Raw genomic sequence first — 22,115 nt, 5'->3', positions numbered from 1 at the left:
ACAGGAATCCTTACGCCGGTCCATATGCTTTGTGCCATGTGTGCTTAACCCGCTGCGCTACCGCCTGGCCCCCTTTCTTTCTTTTTTAAAAGTTATATTTATTTACTCATTTATTTATTTATTTTATATTTTATTTATTTATTCCCTTTTGTTGCCCTTGTTGTTTTATTGTTGTAGTTATTATTGTTGTTGTCGTTGTTGGATAGGACAGAGAGAAATGGAGAGAGGGAGGGGAAGACAGAGAAGAGGAGAGAAAGACAGACACCTGCAGACCTGCTTCACTGCCTGTGAAGCGACTCCCCTGCAGGTGGGGAGCCGGGGTTCGAACCGGAATCCTTATGCTGGTCCTTGTGTTTTGCGCCACCTGCGCTTAGCCCGCTGCACTACAGCCCTTACTCATTTATTGAATATAGACAGAGAGAAACTGAGATGGAAGGGGGAGATAGAGAGGGTGAGAGAAAGAGATACCTGTAGCACTGTTTCACCACTCGTGAAATTTCCCCCTGCAGGTAGGGACCAGGCCCTTACGTATGGTAATGTGTGTACTTAACCAAGTGTACTCCTGATTGCTTTTCTGCAAGGAAGCACAGATAGCCTATGGGCAGTTGGAATGCTGCTAAGGTGTCATGAGTATGACCCATTAATCAGTCAGCCTGAGATTCTTACCTGAAATGTTAACAGATTTTGTGGATGCTCCCTGAGGTGCCATAGCTTGCATCGGGCCAGCACCCTGATAGATTGTTTTGGATGTTCGAGAAATGGCACCAAACCGAGATACTGTAGGCCGGTCTCCAAATGGGATAAGGTCATCATCACTAGTTTCTGCTGCTCTTCTCTGAAGATCCAATCTCTGGTCTCTCATTCCTTTACTCTCTAGATTCTGAAAAGAAATAAAATGAGAAACCTATCCCCTGATTTATTGATCTCTACCACAGATGTCTTCTAACTTGGTAGTAATGTTGCTATGAGGTCCTGAGATCCCCAACATGGCATATCTCATGAGTGATGCTAAGGTTCTCTGGCCCCCTTATTAGTAAATCTCACTCTATGAAGAAAGTAATTATCTGACTGGTAAGACTAAATCATGAGTTGTATTTAGTTGTTATATAAAACAGCTTCAATGAAAATAGAGTTAGAAATCTGGTTGCTAGACTTTTGCTACCCAAAGTACAGTCTAATGATGAGAAGTATCAGAATCACCTATAAACTCAATAGAAATACAGGATTCTGGGGGCTTGGTGGTAGCGGAGCAGGTTAAGTGTACGTGGTGCAAAAGTGCAAGGACTGGTGTAAGGATCCCAGTTTGAGCCCCCGGGCCCCCACCTGCAGGGGGATCGATTCACAGTTGGTGAAGCAGGTCTGCAGGTATCTTTTGCTCCTCTCTCAATTTCTCTCTTTCCTATCCAACAATAGCTATAACAACTACAATAAGGGCAACAACAAGGGCAACAGGATGGGAAAAATGGCCTCCAGGAGCAGTGGATTTGTAGTGCAGGCACCGAGCCTCAGCAATAACCCTGGAGGAAAGAAAGAAAAAAAAAAAAAAAAAAAAAAGGAAGAAAGAAAGAAAGAAATACAGGATCCTGGATCACACCAAGTCTTAATAAACTATAATTTTAACAAATTCTTAAGTAGCTGTCCAGAAGGTGTAGTTGATAAAGCATTGGACTTGCAAGCACGAGATCTGGAGTTTGCTTCCTGACACATACGTGTGTCAGAATAATGCTGTTTTTCTCTTACTCTTCCTTCTTTCTCTCTCTCCCCTTTACCAGAGCACTGCTCATACCTGGCTTATGGTGGTGCAAAGGATTGATCCTGGGACGTTGGAGTCTCAGGCATGAAGAGTCTCTCTGCATAACCATTATGCTATCTACCCCCGCCACAGCAATTCTCTTAATAATCTAAAATATTCTATGAAGTTTTAAAAAATATTTTATTCATTTATTTTAATGAGAGATATACCAGAGCACTGCTGAGCTCTGGCTTATGGTGGTGTGAGGGATTGGACCTAGGACTTTGGAGCCTCAGGCATGACAGTCTTTGTGCAACTACTATGCTATCTATCCCCACCTTTAAATTTTATTTTTTACCAGAGCACTGCTCAGCCCTGGCTTATGGTAGTGCAGGGGATTGAACCTGGAAACTCTGGGGGCTCAGACATGAGTCTCTTTGCATAACCATTAAGTTATCTATCCCTACCTTCTTTCTCATAAGTAAATAAATCTTTAAAAATAATGCATTCCTAGTTAATTTAACTTTGCATTACCATTTGAGAAGTGATGGAATCAATTTCTTTCACCAGCTTGGGAGATTTTTAAAAAAATGTTATTTATTTAATTTAAAAAATATTTTATTTATTTTCCCTTTTTGTTGCCCTTGTTTTTACCATTGCTATTGTTATTATTATTGCTGTTATTGATGTCATTGTTGCCGGATAGGACAGAGAGAAATGGAGAGAAGAGGGGAAGACAGACAAGGGGAAAAAAAAGATGGACACCTGCATAGCTGCCTCACTGCTTTCATATGAAGTGACCCCCCCATGGGGTGGGCGGGGGCTCAAACTGGGATCCCTGCGCCGGTCCTTGAGTTTTGCGCCACCTGTGTTTACCCCACTGCATTATAGCCCAACCCCCGTATTTATTTAATTTTAATAGAGGCACGGGGAGAGAGGAAACAGTACTGCTTAGCTCTGGCTTATAGTGGTGCTGGGGATTGAATTTGGGTCCCTGGAACCTTAGGCATGAGAAACTTTTGCATGACCATTCTACTATTCCCCAGTCCAAGATTTTCATTTTTATCTAGACAAACTTGGCAAACACTTTTCTTCTTCTTCTTCTTCTTTTTTTTTTTGTCAGATAAAGACAGAGAGAAATCAAGAGGGAAGGGGAGACAGAGAGGGAGAAATACCTGCAGCACTACTTCACACTGCTCATGAAGCGTTTCCTCTGTAAGTGGGGACTAGGGGCTTGAACTTGGGTTCTTATGCATGGCAACATGTGTACTCAACCAGGTGCACCACCACTTGGCCCCAACATTTTTATTCTTTGATTTGAGGATGTGAGTTATATTGCTAATTTAATATAATACCACTTTAATTTTTTTTTTTTTATTGCCACCAGGGATATCATTAGGGCTTGGTGCCTACATGATGAATCCACCACTCCTAGTGACAGTTTTTCCTTTTTCCCCTTTGTTGAGAGGGAAATTGAGAGGGCAGGGGGAGAAAGAGAGGGAGACAGCTATTGCAGCAATGCTTTACTTCTCCTGCAGGTGGGGACCAGGGACTAGAACACTGGTTCTTCTTTATAGTAACTTGCATACTACTTGCCATACAGTAATGTCATTTTGAAAGCAAAAATTCTTATCTAGTGCCATCTTGCCATCTCATTCTTATTCTAGAGAAGGTGTTTTCTAGGACATAAAATAATGTTTAACACAAAACAGTAATTTTCATTATCTCCTCCTTTATATCTCTAACCCCTCATTTTTGCTGGCATATGATTATAATATGAATTCATTTATTCATATTGGTTATCAGCATCTAAGTCTTCTTTTTTCTGTTACCAATTACTGGTCTTCCTTGATTAGTTTGACAAGTACATGTCTATGAAAAACTAAATAATCTAGGTGATTTGTGTTAGAATGAATAAAGCTAGCATATCACTTCTATTCATAACTTTCACGCACGTGTGTAAGTAAGGAGACATGCACACAAGAATGGTCATTGTAACAATGGACAGAGCAATAGAAGATCAAAAGTGCCTGTCAACAGAAAACCAGGTAACGTATATATATAGTCACTGCGTGACAAGTTATTTTATCAGTATCTGATAAAAGCAGCTAAAATGTATGAATATGAACTATAGGTGTAAATATGGATATATTTCATAAATTTTATCGACTGAAAACACAAACTGAAATACACAATACATTTAAAGTTTATAAAGATGCAAAACAAAACTATTTAGTAAAATTATAAAATCCATGAAAATGATGCTCTCCCTCAATTGAGTATAGAGGTTACCTTCAGAGAAGGGAGAATAACAAAACTAGGAAGGTATGTTCAGGAAGATCTAAACACTTTCATAATTTTTTTTAAATTTCTTTAAAAAATAATGGAGAGGGAGTTGGGTAGTAGCGCAATGGGTTAAGCACAGGTGGTGCAAAGCGTAAAGACCAGCTGAAGGATCCCAGTTCAAGCGCCCGGCTCCCCACCTTCAGGGGAGTCGCTTCATAGGTGGTGAAGCAGGTCTGCAGGTGTCTATTTTTCTCTCCCCGTCTTCCCCATCTCTCTCAATTTCTCTCTGTCTTATCCAACAATGGCGACATCAATAACAACAACAATAATAACTACAACAATAAAACAAGGGCAACAAAAGGGAATAAAAAAATAATGGAGCAATTAAGATAAAAGTTATGTATTTTAAGATTGGGTATTAGGTAAATTACACTTTCTTTTTTTCCCCATGGATAAAATGACAGAGTTCAGAATATGTTCTGAAACTCTGCAACAAAACTGAATTTGTGCTTACATAATAATGAGGGGTAATTTATTTGGATTTATATTAATTATGGCTTAGTTATCACACATACCATCATTTCCACACTCCCTGATGCCACAACATCTTTGGGTTTTGCATCTTTGGTTCCAATGTAGGAGCCGATGGTGTCACATGACCAGGGAGAGTACTGGCTATAATCATTGCCTTTGTATTTCCCAGCTACCTTCAAGTCTTCATCCAAAAACTACAGATGGAGAAAAGGAAAGAAACAAAACAGAAAATGGATATATGAATAACAAGACAGTGAAAGCAGGAATTTCTTTCTTAAACATCATGCTTAAGCTATAGAGTGATACACATTAATTTATAAATGTCATGATCAGATTTCTATAGGCTATGAAAATATAAAGTGAAAAATGATATTTAGTCTTTGTACATATCAACACTTTTCAAGGAATCAAAATTTCTCTCTTTCTGATTTACTAATGAGAGAAGTATTAGAGCATCACTCTGGCACATGTGATACCAAGGATTTAACTTGAGACTTCATACTTGAGAGTCCATTGTTTAATCCACTTTTTTTTCCTTTTCTTTCCTTTTGAGGCAATGAATTTACTTATTCACTGCTCTATCAGTAGAAGTCAAGACTAAAGAAAATGTATACTAGACCAATTTTACTATATTCCTCTCAATGTTTCTTTCAATAATATTGAAGGCAAACAAAGCATTAAAAGCTATCTAAAGTGTTAAGATTTTTTTTTTTTAACCTCTAGGGTTATTACTGGGGTGTGGTGCCTGCCTACACTACAAATCCACTGCTCCTGTGGCTATTTTTTCCATTTTACTGGATAGAACAGAGAGAAATTGAGATAGGAGGGGGAGAAAATAAGGGGGAGAGAAAGACAGACACCTGCAGACTCAAACTGGAATCCTTATGTGGGTCTTTGGGCTTCATACTATGTGTGCTTAACCTGCACTACCACCCAGCCCCCAAATGTGAATTTTTTTTTAAATGTTCTATTACATTGCACAATAATGTAGTAACTTTTTTTTTTTTTTTACTTCAGTTTGTGAATTTTTGGATAGATAAGTGGGAGGAGAAACCTTGACACTGAAGCTTCCTTCCTTCATTTGGCTGTGTTCAAACCTGAGTCTCACACATAGCAAAGCAGTACACTATTCAAATGAGCTATTTTACAAGCATACTCAAATCTCTTTATCTGTAATAATTCTTATCTTCGATAAATTCTGACCCATAGGGTAATTCAATATAGAGAACAAGAAAAGATGTCTAAACTTTTTCATCTCCAGTTAAAGTTCTAAAACTATGTAATTACAGAACAGGTATTCTAATATATTTTGAACTAAAATTGCAAGTCTCATCTTTGTAGTGCCTTACAGTTTTCCAAGTGCTTTTTAAAATTTTTATTTATTTATTTATTCATTCCCTTTTGTTGCCCTTGCTGTTTACTTGTTGTAGTTATTGTTGTTACTGATGTCATCCTTGGACAGGACAGAGAGAAATTGAGAGAGGAGGGGAGGATTGAGAGGGGAAGAGAAAGATAAGACACCTGCAGACCTGCTTCACTGCCTGTGAAGCAACTCCCCTGCAGCTGGGGAGTCAGGGCTCAAACCAGGATCCTTATGCCAGTCCTTCAGCTTTGTGCCACAAGCGCTTAACCCGCTGCGCTAACGCATGACTCCCTCCAAGTGCTTTTATGAAGGTCAAACAGTGGTGCTGCTGGTAGAGTGCACTCATTACCATGCACAAGTACCTAGGCTAAAGCCCCCAGCTCCCCTACCTGACGGGGAAAGCTTCACAAGTAGTGGAACAGTGTTGCAGGTGTCTTTCTCTCCCTCTATCAGAAAAGAAAAAAGAAGGAAAAAATAGCAACCAGAAACAGTGGACTCCTTGTGTAGGTGCTGAGTCTGAAACAACCCTGGTGTCTGTCAAACAAACAACACAAACACACACTGTCAAGTGCTTTTACGTCCACTACTATATTCTATACAAAACAAATTCTAATACTGCCTTCACTTTATCACAGCTGAATACACTGATCTGCTAGAAGCTGCTGGTACAGTATATGATTCTTTGACTCTATCGGTACAGGGACCCAGGTTTAAGCCTCCGGTTCCCACCTACAAGAGGGAAGCTTCATGAGCAGTGAAGCAGTGCTACAGGTGTCTCTCTATTACTCTTTTCCTATCTACACTCTCTCAATTTTTCTCTATTCTACCAAATTATCAACAATTCCTGCTTATTGTTTATGCTATCTTGTCTTCTTTGTCCCACCTCTATTTTAAAACTACTACTTTAAAAAATTTCTTTTACTTAAGACTTTGTGTATAACTGTTAGCTTCTTAAATTAATTATGACCTACTAGCAAGAGTGCTTTTCATATATGTGTAATGCTTCATATATATTTAAAAGGATGAGATAGGGGGCTGGGTAATGGCATGTTGGTTAAGCACACATAGTACTAAGCATAGGACCAGAGTAAAGATCGGGGTCAAGCTGCCAGCCCCCCACTTGCAATAGGGGACTATTCACAAGTGCTAAAGCAGGTCTGCAGCCCACCCCCCTTCATGTATATCCCCTCCTCTCTCAATTTTTCTCTGTCCTGTCAAATAAAAATGGAAAAAATGGTCATCAGAAGCAGTGGATTCGTAGTGCTGGCACTGAGGCCCAGTGTTAACCCTGGAGGCAAAATAAATAACATGAAATGGATGAGATAGATTTAAAAAGCTTGCACAAATATTGGAATAAGTCACAGATACCTGTTGCTACTCCTTTTATTCAACATTATACTAAAGGACCTAGCAAACACAAAAGGAAAGACATAAAGATTGAAGAGACCAAAGTAAAAATGGTCACTATTCATAGAACACCATTGTATGTACAGAAAATAAAAAAAAAGATTCTGGTGACATTAGGATTAAAAAGAAAATCAGGGGGCTGGGCGGTAGCACAGTGGGTTAAGTGCATGTGGTACAAAGCGCAATGACAGCGCCAAGGATCCCGGTTCGAGCCCCCAGCTCCCCACCTGCAGGGGGGTCACTTCGCAAGCGGCAAATTAGGTCTGCAGGTGTCTTATCCTTCTCTCCTCCTCTCTATTTCTCTCTGTCCCATCCAACAACAGCAGCAGCTATAACAACAATAACAACCACAACAAGGGCAACAAAATGGGAAAAATAGCCTCCGGGGCAGTGGATTCGTAGTGCTGGCATCAAGCCCCAGCGATAACCAGAAAGAAAGGAAATTAAGCATAGCAGGTGAATATAAAAATATTTAACTTCTCAGTGCTCATAATAAAAGATGAAATCAAGAAATAATTAGCTTCAAAAACATCAGTTGTTAAGGAAGTTTATGTAGGACACCAGAAGCTTATGTCTTTTTGCTGCTTTTTCATTCAGAGACAGAGAAAGAGATACCATAGTACCAGAGCTTTCACTGATGTCATGGCACTTTCCATGTGGTACTGGGCCTCATGCACAGCAAGGCACAAAACCTATCTGGTGAGCTATCTTTGGTCCTTATATTCTTCAAGAAGACAAACAGGAAAATATACCCTACTATATAACACAAATTATAAAATTACACCAGGACAGTTCAGAATTGGTACAATGATAGAGAAATAGACCAATATGGTCTAGGAGGTAGCACAGTAGATAAAGCACTGGACTCTTAAGCATGAGGTCCCAAGTTCAATCCCCAGCAGCACATGCACCAGACTGATATCTGGTTCTTTCTCCCCTCCTATCTTCCTCATGAATAAATAAAAATCTCTATTTTTATTTTATTATTATTAATTTTTAACCAGAGCACTGCTCAACTCTGGCTTATGGTGGTGTGGGAGACTGAATCTGGGACTTTCGAGCCTCAGGCATGAGAGTCTGACTGCATACCATTATGCTATCTACCCCCGCTCAATAAATAAAACTCTTAAAAAAAAAAAAAAAAGAAAGAAAAGAAATAGATCAATGAAACAGAAGTCAGCAATCCAGTCACCTGATGATGATAAAAATTACCCATTATGATAAAGGTGACTACTAGGTGTGGGGAAGGGACAGTGTTTTCATTATATGGTGCTAGGCTTACATGGTATATTTTGGGAGTGGGGGGTGGCAGAAATGGACCAAAATATTATACATAAATCAATTCTAGACAAATTGTAGACCTAAATGTGAAGTAAAATAATACATTTTCATTTCATTTTAATTTATTTGCTTCCAGGGCTTTGTGCCTGCATGATTCCACCCCACCCCAGATAGTGGGGGAAAGACAGAGATGAAGAGACACCGCAGCACTGCTGCACCATTCTTGAAGTTTCTCCTTTTCATGGTGCTTTTATATGGTTGTTGGGGCTAAACCTAGGTCCTTGTACATAGTAAAGTGTGTGTTCTACTGGGTGAGCCATCTCCTGGGCCCAAAATAATAGTATTTAGGAAAATACTGTCTTGTCAGAAAAGTCAGGACACATTTTTACACAGAACAATATATATATATATATATATATATTAGGGCTTTCTCTACAACCCAAATATTTGTAACTCTGGGAACAGAGAACTTAAACAGGATACAACAAACCATTGATTAAAGAAAAATTGATCAATAAGGATAAAAATGATGTACTCACTTCCTCTGGATGGAAGGCAGGAGGCAATGTTGGTGAAGGTGCAAATGGAGGTGGAGAGATAACCTTTCTTTCCTCTAGTTGGGCCATTATTTCTTTTCGTCTTCGATGTAGCTCATCTAGACTAGGATGGGGCTGGGGAGGAGGGGGAGGAAAACGGCTATAAGGAGGCTCCTGAAAATGCAAACATTGATTATAAAAAAAAGGATTTCAGAACATATTCATTATCACATATTTTAAGCAAAAAGCAGTTTGTATATTCATTTTGATATTTGGAAACAGCAGAACTTAATAAAACAAAACAAAACCCAATTAACTTTTCTTCTCAGAGAGCTAAAGTATTCCACCCCACCCCAGCTAAAGACCATTATTTCCAAATAATCTAAATATGTAAATAAAACCAACTAAAGTTCAGAAACTAAGGACTAGTAGAGACGGACAACTTTTTTCCTTTTAGTATTAATAAAAAATAAAAAACTCCAACTAAATTATGAAAATAAAGAAAAGGAAAGAAAGTATCTTATAAAAAATAGTGCGTACTCTCACATAGGGTCTGATCTGAGCAGGATGAGGAACCACCGGGTAGTAACCGTCCACCTGTGGGTATCTCTCCCTGGACTCTGGCACATACGCTGCAGGTGGAATCTCAATTGGAATGGGACTGTCCCGGAACATCTCCTCTCTTGTGTAAGACTGAGCAGGGTAGAGCCGGCGGCCATCATAATGTGGTGGATACATGGGTGGGTACTGCTGTGACTGAGTGCCATACTGAGAATTCACTACTCGGTCTTGGAGGTATGGTGGGTAATGGTCCAAGTAGGGAGGAGCAGGTTCTGGAGCAGAAGGAGGAGGTCGCACAAAACGAGACACACACTGTGGTGGTGGAGTGTAGTACATACCTATACAGTGCAAGAAAGAACCCAGAGTTAACAGTGAGTTTACCTTCCTTTCTGCCACCCTTTCCCTTCCATCCTGCCCCCCCCCCCTTTAACTAGAGCACTACTCAGCTCTGGCTTATTATGGTGGTACTGGAGATAGAATCTGAGGCCTTTGGTGCCTTGGGTATAAGTCTTTCTGCATATCTATTATGCTATCTCCCAACTCCTTTTTCTTCTATTTATTTATTTTTGGAGTATTGAGAATACACACATACTTCTATTACTCCCAAGCTGACCTATTTCATTTTTTTAAAATTTCTTTTCTTTTCTTTTCTTTTCCTTTTTTTTTTTTTTTTTTTTTTTTTTACCTCCAGGGTTATCACTGGGGCTCGGGTGCCTGCACTATGAATCCACTGCTCCTAGAGACCATTTTTTCCCTTTTGGTTGCCTTTGTTCATCGTTGCTATTATTATTGTTATTGCTGTGTTGGATAGGACAGAGAGAAATGGAGAGAGGAGGTGAAGACAGAGAAGGGGAGAGGAAGATAAACACCTGCAAGACATGCTTCACCGCTTGTGAAGCGACCCTCCTACAGGTGGGGAGCCGGGGGCTTGAACTGGGATCCTTACGCTGGTCCTTGCACTTTGTCACTGTGTTATGTGTGCTTAACTGGCTGTGCAACCAACCCCCCTCCCCCCGCTTTTTAATTTCATAAGCAGAAGTGTCATGGTGCCAGAAAGTGACCCTGAGACTTCACAGATGTTAAGGTAAGTGCTTCAATGGAACAGCAATTTCCTAGTCTCTCATCTGTTTTTCTTTCTTTTTTATCAGAGCTCAGCTCAGCTCTAGCTTATGGTGCATGGGATTGAATTTGGGACTTTGGAGCCTCAGGCATAAGAGTCTCTGCATAACCATTATACTAATCCCCCCTACCCTTCTCACCTGCTTTTCTATATAACTTTTCCTTTTAAAGTATATCAACATTAGGGTTGGAGAGATAGCTCAGGAAGGGCACATGCCTTGCAATGCATGAAGTCCTGATACCACATGGGAGCACTGTGCTTCCAATAGTGCTGTGGTATCTGTCTCCCTGTTTGAATGAAAAAGTGACTCAGCGGGAGTCGGGCGGTAGCGCAGCGGGTTAAGTGCAGGTGGCACAAAGCGCAAAGACCAGCATAAGGATCCCGGTTCAAGGCCCCGGTTCCCCACCTGCAGGGGAGTCACTTCACAGGCAGTGAAGCAGGTCTGCAGGTGTCTTTCTCTCCCCCTCTGTCTTCCCCTCCTCTCTCCATTTCTCTCTGTCCTATCCAACATCAATAACACCAATAACTACAACAATAAAAAAAGGGCAACAAAAGGGAATAAATAAATAAATTAATTAAAAAAAAAATGACTCAGCTCTTCAAAAAATCAACACTAAAGAATGAACAACCTACTCACTCCATTAGATCTTTTCTCTTCTTACACAAATTTTATGTATACCACCAGTTTATTTTTATAGGAAATAACAAGCAGGTGGTCTGGGAGGTGGTGCAATGGATAAAACATTGTATTCTCAACCATGAGGCCCTGAGTTCAATCCCCAGCAGCACATGTACCAGAGTGATGCCTGGTTCTTTCTCTCCTCCTATCTTTCTCACAAATAAATAAATTCTTAAAAACAACAACTAACAAGCAGGACTTCTGGGAGGAGAGGGCCATGGAGTAACATGAGTTGGATCAGACCTCCCCCCCCAACAACAAATAACCACAACTATAGACCAAAACACAATCCATCAACTACAACTGAAATAGCCACAGCCTCAGCCACCAAGCTGCATGCAGATGCTACTATGACTCTATCCTGAACTCCCTGGGAAGAAGACCTCATCACTGTGCCCTGGAATCTTACCTCTCCAGAGCCCTATCCCACTAGGCAAAGAGAAACAGGCTAGGGGTAAGGATCGACCTGTCAACACCCATGTCCAGTGGAGAGGCAATTACAGAAGCCAGTCCTTCCACATTCTGCACCCCAAAAAGAATTTGGGTTCATTCTCCCATAGGGAAAGAAATGTTAGGGGAAGATGACCAGAGAGGAAGAAAAAAGGAAGGACATTTAGAAGTAGTAATAGGTGTAGATGTGACTTAGGAAGAGAAGGCAGCAACACAGGAAAACAAAACAAAACAAACAGGACAAATATATACCATTATAGAATAATAGTCAACCCCTATGTGTGACCTTGGGAGAACTACTGTAGTTTCCAGTGGAGGGAATGGGGATACAGAACTCTGGTGGGAGGAATGGTCTGGAATTGTACCAGTTATCTCATAATTCTGTAAACCAATACTAAATTACTAATAAAATAAAATTTTGAAGAAAAAAAATAACAAGCAAAAAATACCCATAAGTAGTCAGGGGTATTATGCAGCAGGTAGTGCGGATTTGCATGCGTGAGGTCCCAAGTCTGAACCCTTGCTTTCACATGCCAGAATAATATTCTGGCTTTCTCTTATTATTACATGTACTTTTGAAACATAATCCTTAAAAGCCACTAATGAAACTAATCTACCTATAATCTACAATAGCAGACTCAATTGTCTACCTATCTTTTTTTTTTTTTAAAGATATTTTCTGGTTTATAGTGGTCAAACTATTTATTCATTTATTTCACCAGAACACTGCTCAGTTCTGGCTTATGGTGGTTTGGGGGATGGAACCTGAGACCTTGGAGCACCAGGCATGAGAGTCTCTTTGCATAACCATTATGCTATCTAACCCCACCCTACCTATCTTTATGGTGTGTTATAGTGAAATGTTGAACACTTGAAAGCAATTGATGTGTTCTTGAAGCTCAGGTTTCACAAACTGCTCAAAATGAAAAGTCAGGGCTAAAAGATTGTTCAGTCAGTAGGGTATGTGACTTGCAATGTACACAACCCAAGTTTGAGCCCAAACGTCACATGGAACCACCAAACAAAAGTGAAAACCAAGGAGAAGGCATACACAACACCTATTCTACTAGTAAGTGTCCTCATCACTACTATATGGCTTTGATGCTCTTGAGACAATAGCTGTTGCTATAGTTTCTCCAGATTTGTACCTTAACTGATGGGATTCTAGCAGTTAGGACAAATATTTGTTTCTTCATTGTAACATGTTCATTCCTCAGCAGTTCTGGCATTCATCCCTGGGGGTCTAATTTAAGCCAGTTCCTCTAGTACTTGTACAAATTTTGTAGGTCTCTAAACTGAATCAAAAAAAATTTTTTTTTTAACTTTTAAATATTTATCCCTTTTGTTGCCGTTGTAGTTATTGATGTCATCGTCGTTGTTGGACAGGATGGAGAGAAATGGAGAGGAGGGGAAGACACAGAAGAAGAGAGAAAGACAGATACCTGCAGATCTGCTTCACTGCTTGTGAAGCGACTTCCCTGCAGGTGGGGAGCCGGGGGCTCGAACCGGGATCCTTATGCTGCTCTTGCGCTTTGTGCCATGTACGCTTAACCTGCTGCGCTACTGCCTGTCTCCCTCAAAAAAAATTTTTTTAAGATAATTAATTCCTAGTATCTACAAGTGAACCTTGACTGATAGATCCAACATATTTAAATATACTGATGAAGTATTATCTAACCTCAACAAAAATAGTTGGATTTTCCCAACAATGGAAGACCAAAAGGAAAACTAGAAATATGCCTCTTTTTTAAAAAAAGATTTTATTTATTTATTAACGAGAAACATAGGAGGAGAAAGAGCCACCAGACATCTCTCTGGCACATGTGCTGCCGGGACTAAACTCAGGACCTCATGCTTGAGAGTCCGATGCTTTATCCACTGCGCCACCTCCCGGACCACTTAGAAATACACTTCTATAGGGAACTGGATGGAGGCACAACAGGTTAAGCACACATAGTGCAAGGATCCAATTCAAGCCCTCCCTCCCCACCTGCAAGGGAGATGCTTCATGAATGGTGAAGCAGGTCTGCAGGTGTCTGTCTGTCTCTCTCTCATTTCCCCCTCCTCTCTCATTTTTCTCTGTTCTATCAAATAAGATAGAAAAAATGGTCCCCAGGAGCAGCTGATTCATAGTGCTGGCACCAAGCCCCAGAAATAATTCTGGAGGTAAACAAAGAAATATACTTCTATGGGATTTCTACTTATATGAATAATACCATATCAATTTAAAACTATTCATTTGAACTTTGAGAAGGTATTTATGGTTTGAAATAAAGACAATTTAGAAAAAGGAAAATACCTTTAGCCTATAGTACTAGAACAGCATCTTGCTCCTGATACAGATCTAGTATTTTAGTTTAACAACTAGTTCCTAGGTTATTGTAGTATTAAATACTTTTTAACATAAACAGATGTGGCTTATGAGAATACATTCTGCCTTACCCAAAACATTTCCATGGTCTACCTAAGTGATTTATTATTTCTACCATAAGTATATTTAATATATAGTGGATTTCAGTAGTTATGGCAATTTGTTTTTTATGCTTTTGCTACTTCATTTATTTCATACCATTTACCTGGTGATAAAAATCATATTTTTCCAAAGTTATTAAAAACTTGGATTTATCTTAAGGTGGTTACTGCAATTAAGGTAACTCTTACTTGGACAGTTCTCATAATACCAAAGTGACTGACATACATGGAAGATCATTACCCGGTTGATACGGTGCTGGTTCAAATGGTGGAGCAGCTCCTCTCGGATCCTGATAATAAACATCTGCCTGCTGTGCTGGATATAACTGAGAACCTCGTGATACCATCTGAGGAGGTTTGGTGATAGGCATAGGAGGCAGGTCAGTTGGCCCCCTTGGAGGTACAGGATGTGGATTCACAGGTATGGCAGAAATATTCTTAGGGACAGGTTCTAGCCTAGAGGAATAAGATTCTGAAAGTCAAATTTATGGTATTTAAAAATAGCTTTTTTTCCCAACAACAAAAAACCAAACAAACAAAAAGCAAGAAAAAATTAGAGTTAGGAGCCGATCTTGGATGGACCTTGAAAAAATCATGTTGAGTGAAATAAGTCAGGAACAGAAGGATGAATATGGGATGATCTCACTCTCAGGCAGAAGTTGAAAAACAAGATCAGAAAAGAAAACACAAGTAGAACCTGAAATGGGATTGGCGTATTGCACCAAAGTAAAAGACTCTGGGGTGGGTGGGTAGAGAGAATGCAGGTCCATGAAGGATGATAAATGACATAGTGGGGGTTGTATTGCTAAATGGGAAACTGGGGGATGTTATGCATGTACAAACTATTGTATTTACTGTTGAATGTAAAACATTAATTCCCCAATAAAGAAATAAATTAAATAAAAATAAAAATAAAAAAATAAATAGTTAGGGAGATAGTACACTGATTGTGTACCAGACCTGTATATCCAAGCTTAATTTTAATATGTGCCCAAACTCTGGCTTTCTTTCTTTTTTTAAATTTTTTTAAATCTTTATTTATTTGTTCAATAGAGACAGTCCGAAATTTAGAGGGAAGGGGTGATAGAGAGGGAGAGAGACAGAGAGACACCTGCAGCACTGCTTCACCACTTGTGAAACTTTCCCCCTGCAGGTGGAGACCGGGGGGCTCAAACCTGGGTCCCCACCTGCAGGGGGAAAGCAACTGCAACATGTGCGCTCAACCAGGTACACCACCACCTGGCCCCTTCCTTCCTTTCTTAAATATTTATTTATTTAGTTAGTTGTTGCCCTTGTTGTTTCTATTGTTGTTGTAGCTATTGTTGTTGAGAGTGATACAGACAAAAGATGAAAGAGAGAAAGGGGGTGGGGAGAGAGATGGAGAGAGAGAAGCTAGAGCACTGCACAGCTCTGGTTTATGTTGGGGATTGAACCTGAGACCTCAGATCCACAAGAATGAAAGTTGTTTTGCATAACCGTTATGCAATCTCCCAGCCCCTGGGCCCTTCTTTCTGATAAAAATACATTAAATTGCCACATTTCTGAAAACTAGTTTCTTTCAATAGTCTTTCATTCTATGAAGTTTACAATGATATTATCTTGCCTATGCTAATTGTTTCTTTGAAGAAATCACTAATACAGGAAAAATAAAGACCCAAAAGAGTAGGTAAAAAATAAGAAATTCTATCTCCCACATATTTTATATTTATAAAGGAGACATTTAAAACAAGAATTTGGAAAACTAACGTACAGATCAGGAGGGGATCCAGGGGCACTGCTGCTCAGGTGATCTATCTTTCCTGGTTTCAAACTAGAATCATAGCCAGTGTCTGTTCCTCGAGGAATCAGCTTGGTTACTGTATTTCCAGCTGACACAATTCCATTCGGCAGAGCAGGAGGTTTTCTGTTAGGCAGGTCTACTGCACCTTCGTCTGGAAGTATGGATGATGAAGGTAGGCCCACTTCATTAAGCTGACCCAAAGAAGCGCTCAGGGGTCTTCTGGGAACCAGGCGCTTGTTCATCTTACGGAATCTATGTAGGGGGGGGGGGGGTTTAAACGTATACCAAAACCCAAGATTATTGAAAGCAAAACCAGTAACTCAAATGTATTTATAAAACAGATACAAATGGTTCCAATTACATTATATATATTTTTAGGTATTTTCTTTGAAACATTGGTTCTAGGTATCAAGGAGTTGTGCCAAGTATGTGTGCATGTGTATCTATATATCATCTATCTAAGAATGTCAAGCAAACATACTGGTTAAGAATAAAATTTTACTAATCAGAAAGAAGCAGATCACATGACCCTGGTATATGTGATAACAGGGTTCAAACTAGAAAACCTTATGTCTGAGAGTCTAATATGTTATCCACTGCACCACCTTCCAAGACTTTGAGTAAGAAAACATTTCTTTAAATATTTTATTTATTCATGAAGATAGGTGGAGAGAAAGAACCAGATATTATTCTGGCACATACACTGCTGGGGACTGAACTGAGGACCTCAAGCAGTTGAAGCTTGAAAGTCCAATGCTTTATCCACTGCACTACTTCCCAGACCACCAAATAAATTTTTAAAAATAGATTTTATTCTGTGTGAGAGTATTTTGCCACCTATCAGATGGAGATGAGCAACTGTACTCATGTGTCAACACCTGTATTGTAAGCTATTAACCCCCAATAGGACTGAAAAAGCACGGGCTGAAAAAAAAAAAGATGCATTTTAAAAAATATTTATTTATTTATTCCCTTTTGTTGCCTTTGTTTTATTGTTGTAGTTATTATTGATGTTGTTTGATAGACAGAGAGAAGTGGAGAGAGGAGGGAAGAGAGAGGGGGAGAGGAAGATAAGACACCTGCAGACCTGCTTCACCGCCTGTGAAGTGACTCCCCTGCAGGTGGGGAGCCAGGGGCTTGAACCAGGATCCTTATGCCAGTCCTTGAGCTTTGCACCACATGCGCTTAACCAGCTGCGCTACCGCCCGACTCCAAAAGGATGTATTTTATTTACTACATATAAAAGAGAGTTTCGCATGAGACAGAGAGAAGGAAGCCAGAGTATCACTACAGTATACGTAGTACTGTGGATCAAACTGGGAAACTCAAGTTCTATCACTGCTCAACCAGTTAAGCCATCTTACCAACCTCAAGAATAAATTTTCTTTTATTGAGTCCTTGCAACATTATGAATCATAATATAAGGGCCAGGGTGGTGGTGCACTTGGTTGAGCGCACATATTACAATGCACTAAGATCCCAGTTGAAGTTCCCAGTCCCCACCTGTAGAAGGAAAGCTTAGCGAGTGGTGAAGCAGTGTTGCAGGTGTCTTTCTGTCTCTCTCCCTCTTCCTTTCAATTTCTGGCTGTCTTTATCAAGTAAAGATGATAATAAACAAGTTCTTCTTTTAAAATCATAATATCTATACCATAACTTACTTTTACGAAAGTTTCTAAATTTCAATTTCTAAACTGAAATTCCCAAAACGTGTCAAGAGGGGTAGAAGAGATTTGGTTTTTTTTTTTGTTTTGTTTTTTGTTCCCCAGATTTATGTGTGAGATAGTTCACCTAGCTTTAGAGAGCAGTGGAGTCATGCAGGCATAAAAGGCCATGGCAATGCGGTCTAGGAGGTGGTGCATTAGATAAAGTATTGGAATCTCAGGTCTGAGGTCCTGAGTTTGACACTTGAAATTCCATGTGCCAGTGATGCTCTAGTTTTTGATCCTTTATTTAAAAAATAAACAAAACGGGCTGGGGGGTAGTGCAGCGGGTTAAGTGCACATGGCGCAAAGTGCAAGGACCAGCACAAGGACTGGCGTAAGGAATCAGGTTCGAGCCCCCTACCTGTAGGGGGGTTGCCTCACAAGCAGTGAAGCAGGTCTGCAGGTCTATCTTTCTCTCCTCCTTCCATTTCTCACTGTCCTATCCAACAGCAACAATGGCTATAAAAACAGTAACAACCACAACAAGGGTGACATGGGCAACAAAATGGGAAAAATAGCCTCCAGGAGAATTCCAAGTGCTGGGAGTGAGCCCTAGTGATAACCCTGGAGGCAAAATAAACAAATCATTGAAAAAACTATTTATTAGCCAGAGCCAAAGAGAGGGAAAGAATCAGAGCACCACTCTGACATACATAATGCCAGGGATCAAACTTGGGGTTTTATGTTTGCAAGTCAGGCACTCTACCTGCTGTGTCACTTCTTAGGCTAGAGAAAAATCTTTAGAGTATAATATCTAAGGGGGTGAAAGATAGCTAATCCAGTAGGGCATACACCTTGCCATGAGCACAACATGTCAGCTCAGAGCAGAGAAGCACTGGCAATGGAGGAAAAAACAGGAGAGGGGAGCAAGATGACAAGCTGATAGATATGGTATGCTGACAACTATAAAACAGAGAGGTGAAATGCACACCTGTGACAATAGATTTATAACTTACTTCTAGATTTTGTCCATCAGTTTCCTATTTACAGGAGCCTCTTTTATACACTGTAAACTTTTTTCTAAAAAAAATTCCTATTCACAGAAGATAATGCAATCACTCTTTGTACTTCTCATATAATTCTAGTTAGTAGTTCTATTTCCTAATAGGCTACTGTAATGCTGAATGTAAGGCCGTTCACACTTACTTTTCCAGCTCCTCCTGTGAGTGTGCAAATGTACAGCTGGCTCCACGAGGGCATCCTCCTCTTTGCTTCATATCTCTACACATGTATGTTTTGTATTTGCTATGCTGTGGAGGCTACAACCAAAGTCAAAACATCAGACATATATATATATATATATATATAAAGTAATGTTATGGCTTTGTTTTAAGATCTTGATAATCTAAGTGAATAATTCAGACTAATTCAGACACTTATCTAGCTGGTCCAGAGCAAAAATACTGGAAAATCATTTTGTCTAGAGCCTCAGTGAATCCAGAAATAATTAAAATGAAGCCCCACTATGTTGTCATCACTATGCATGCTTAGAAAACAGGTCTTGTGGGGAGTCGGGCTGTAGCGCAGCGGGTTAAGCACAGGTGGCGCAAAGCACAAGGACCGGCATAAGGATCCCGGTTTGAACCCCGGCTCCCAACCTGCAGGGGAGTCGCTTCACAGGCGGTGAAGCAGGTCTGCAGGTGTCTATCTTTCTCTCCTCCTCTCTGTCTTCCCCTCCTCTCTCCATTTCTCTCTGTCCTATCCAACAACGACAACAACAACAATAAAACAACAAGGGCAACAAAAGGGAATAAATAAAATATTTAAAAAATAAAAATAAAAAAAGAAAACAGGTCTTGTATAATCTAAGGAGAAGCTCTTTCAGTTGTAGTCACATTGGCTCTCTCTGCCCTTGCACTGAAGCCTGTAAATAAGAACATAATATTATCTCCCTGTCAAAATGGGAGGGTGAGGACATAGAACTTTGGTGGTGGTGTGGAACTATAAACTGTAATCTTATTATTCATAAATTTAAAAAAAAATAGAGAAAAAATTATTTCTCTGCCAGCAACAGCTCTTCTGTAGGTATGCCTCAGAGACTGCTCATGGAGCTCTCAAATGGAGAGATACCCCACAACAGAATGGATCCATGGTGACAAGTGCTGCCAAGGGTGTAGAGCAAACTGATCTGTCACAAATGGCTGGCGGAAGCATAGCTAGTACAAGCATGAGGGAAGACTTCTACTTGTAATAGTATCTACTGAAGTACTGACTAAAGTCCTTTCACTCCTGGAAATACACCCAGTATAAAGAAAATTGGTCTCCACCAAAAGCTATATACAAAATATTCTTAGCAGTGCACTGGGAGATGGCATAGTGGATTGTGTTGCTGAGGACTTATTCTGATGCAGTCTCCGCCCCCAGGTTTTTCTATGCTCCGCTAAATCCTAGAGTGCCCCCTTTCAACCAATCCTGGCTCCGCCCCCAGGTTTTTCTATGCCCGGCTAAATCCTAGAGTGCCCCCTTTCAACCAATCCTGGCCCTACACGGCACCCCTGGTTGTCGCCCAATAAAAAGCCCCCTCACCCCTCCCTTCTCTCTCTCTGGGCTCTCGGCTCTCCCTCTCTGAGGTCTCGCTCCCTGCTCTCCCCCCTAGTCGGCCATTGCTGGCTGGCTCCACGTGGTCTGAACCAAACCTCCTCCCCCCCCCATCCTATAATAAAGATCTGTGTACCCCTTTGCTCTGGACGTCTGCTCTCTTCTCCGCGGTGCAGCCCGACACCAGACCAACTCAACAACAGGATTGGGCATTGGACTCCCAAGTAAAAGGTCCAGAGTTCAGTCCCTGGCAGCACATATACCAGAGTGATGTTTGGTTCTTCCTCTCTCCTCTCATCTTTCTCATTAATAAATAAGTGAAGTATTTAAAAAAAAAAAAGTTCTTAGCAGCTTCATTCATATTTGTTAGAAGACGGCTGTTGTGGTCCGGAAGGTGGTGCAGTGGTAAAGCTTTGGACTCTCAAGCATGAGGCCCCGAGTTCGATCCCCAGCAGCACATGTGCCAGAGTGATGTCTGGTTCTTTCTCTCTCCCCCCATCTTTCTCATAAATATTAAAAAAAAAAAAAGATGGCTGTTATGGAAATGGTTATGCAAAAAGACTTCCATGCCTGAGGTACCAGAGGTTAAATCCCTATCATCACCATAAGCTAGAGCTAGAACTGAATGGTACTTTAGGCGTTCTCCATCTTTTATAAATAAATCTTAAAAGAAAGAAGACTGTAGCCCTATTTTTTCTTTTATGTTCATATTAGCATTCAGATATGCAGCATCACAGAAATTCTTGATTGAATCTCAAAAGGACTATCATATTTCTAGGTTTTATAATGAAGTTTTAGACTTTCAAATATTTAAAGTCTTTTTTTTGCCTCCAGGGTTACAGCTGGGGCTCGGTGCCTGCACTATGAATCCACTGCTCTTGGAGACCATTCCCCCCCTTTTGTTGCCCTTGTTGATTATCCATTGTTAATATTATTGTTGTTGTTGTTGTTGGATAGGACAGAGAAATTGAGAGAGGAGAGGAAAACAGAGAGGGGGAGAGAAAGACAAGACACCTGCAGACCAGCTTCACCGTCTGTGAAGTGATTCCCTTGCAGGTGGGGAGTCAGGGGCTCGAACTGGGGTTCTTATGCTGGCCCTGGGGCTTTGCGCCACATGTGTTTAACCAGCGCTACCTCCAGGCCGCCTAAACTGTCTTCTAATGCTTCTTTTGGATAGTACTGCCACAGCAATCTAATATACCTATATGTATAATTAAGTTTCAGTCATATGTGGAATACAGAGAATTCAAACACCTTAATTTACAAAAAATAAGAAAGAAAGAAAAAGAGAAACAAGTTATCTTTAAGACTCTAAGAGGGGAGTCAGACAGTGCAGAGGGTTAAGCGCACGTGGTACGAAGCACAAGGACTGGTATAAGGATCCCGGTTCAAGCCCCTGGCTCCCCACCTGCAGGGGAGTTGCTTCACAGGCGGTGAAGCAGGTCTGCAGGTGTCTATCTTTCTCTCCCAACTTCCTCTCCTCCCTCCATTTCTCTCTGTCCTATCTAACAATGACAACATCAATTACAACAACAACAAAAAAAGGACAACAAAAGGGAAAATAAATAAATATAAAAATTTTTTTAAAAAGAATCAATAAAAAAAAGTCTAGGGAGTTGGGTGGTAGCGCAGCAGGTTAAGTGCACGTGGTGCGAAGCGCAAGGACCGGCATA

At 40.4% G+C, this 22,115-nt stretch overlaps 1 protein-coding gene across 5 annotated transcripts in view; it reads right to left on the bottom strand.

Annotated features, from left to right (window-relative positions):
- The window catches only part of RC3H1 (ring finger and CCCH-type domains 1), a 72,799-nt gene that overhangs the window by 15,797 nt on the left and 34,887 nt on the right, over nucleotides 1-22,115 (bottom strand). For 2 of the 5 annotated variants that reach the window (XM_060197912.1, XM_060197915.1), the window contains exons 9-15: nucleotides 19,051-19,163; nucleotides 16,172-16,453; nucleotides 14,663-14,877; nucleotides 9,680-10,038; nucleotides 9,143-9,313; nucleotides 4,594-4,746; nucleotides 667-880 (exon numbers count right to left, since the gene is read on the bottom strand). In XM_060197912.1, the coding sequence (XP_060053895.1) occupies nucleotides 667-880; nucleotides 4,594-4,746; nucleotides 9,143-9,313; nucleotides 9,680-10,038; nucleotides 14,663-14,877; nucleotides 16,172-16,453; nucleotides 19,051-19,163 (1,507 nt within the window). The remainder of the gene's footprint in view (nucleotides 1-666; nucleotides 881-4,593; nucleotides 4,747-9,142; nucleotides 9,314-9,679; nucleotides 10,039-14,662; nucleotides 14,878-16,171; nucleotides 16,454-19,050; nucleotides 19,164-22,115) is intronic. The other 3 variants (XM_060197916.1, XM_060197914.1, XM_060197917.1) reach the window with 3 other exon arrangements.

The sequence above is a fragment of the Erinaceus europaeus genome, chromosome 9 (assembly GCF_950295315.1).
Source record: "Erinaceus europaeus chromosome 9, mEriEur2.1, whole genome shotgun sequence".
Lineage (NCBI taxonomy): Eukaryota > Metazoa > Chordata > Mammalia > Eulipotyphla > Erinaceidae > Erinaceus > Erinaceus europaeus.
The sequence above is the reverse complement of the archived record's forward strand: the minus strand, read 5'-3'. Positions and strand labels throughout refer to the sequence as shown.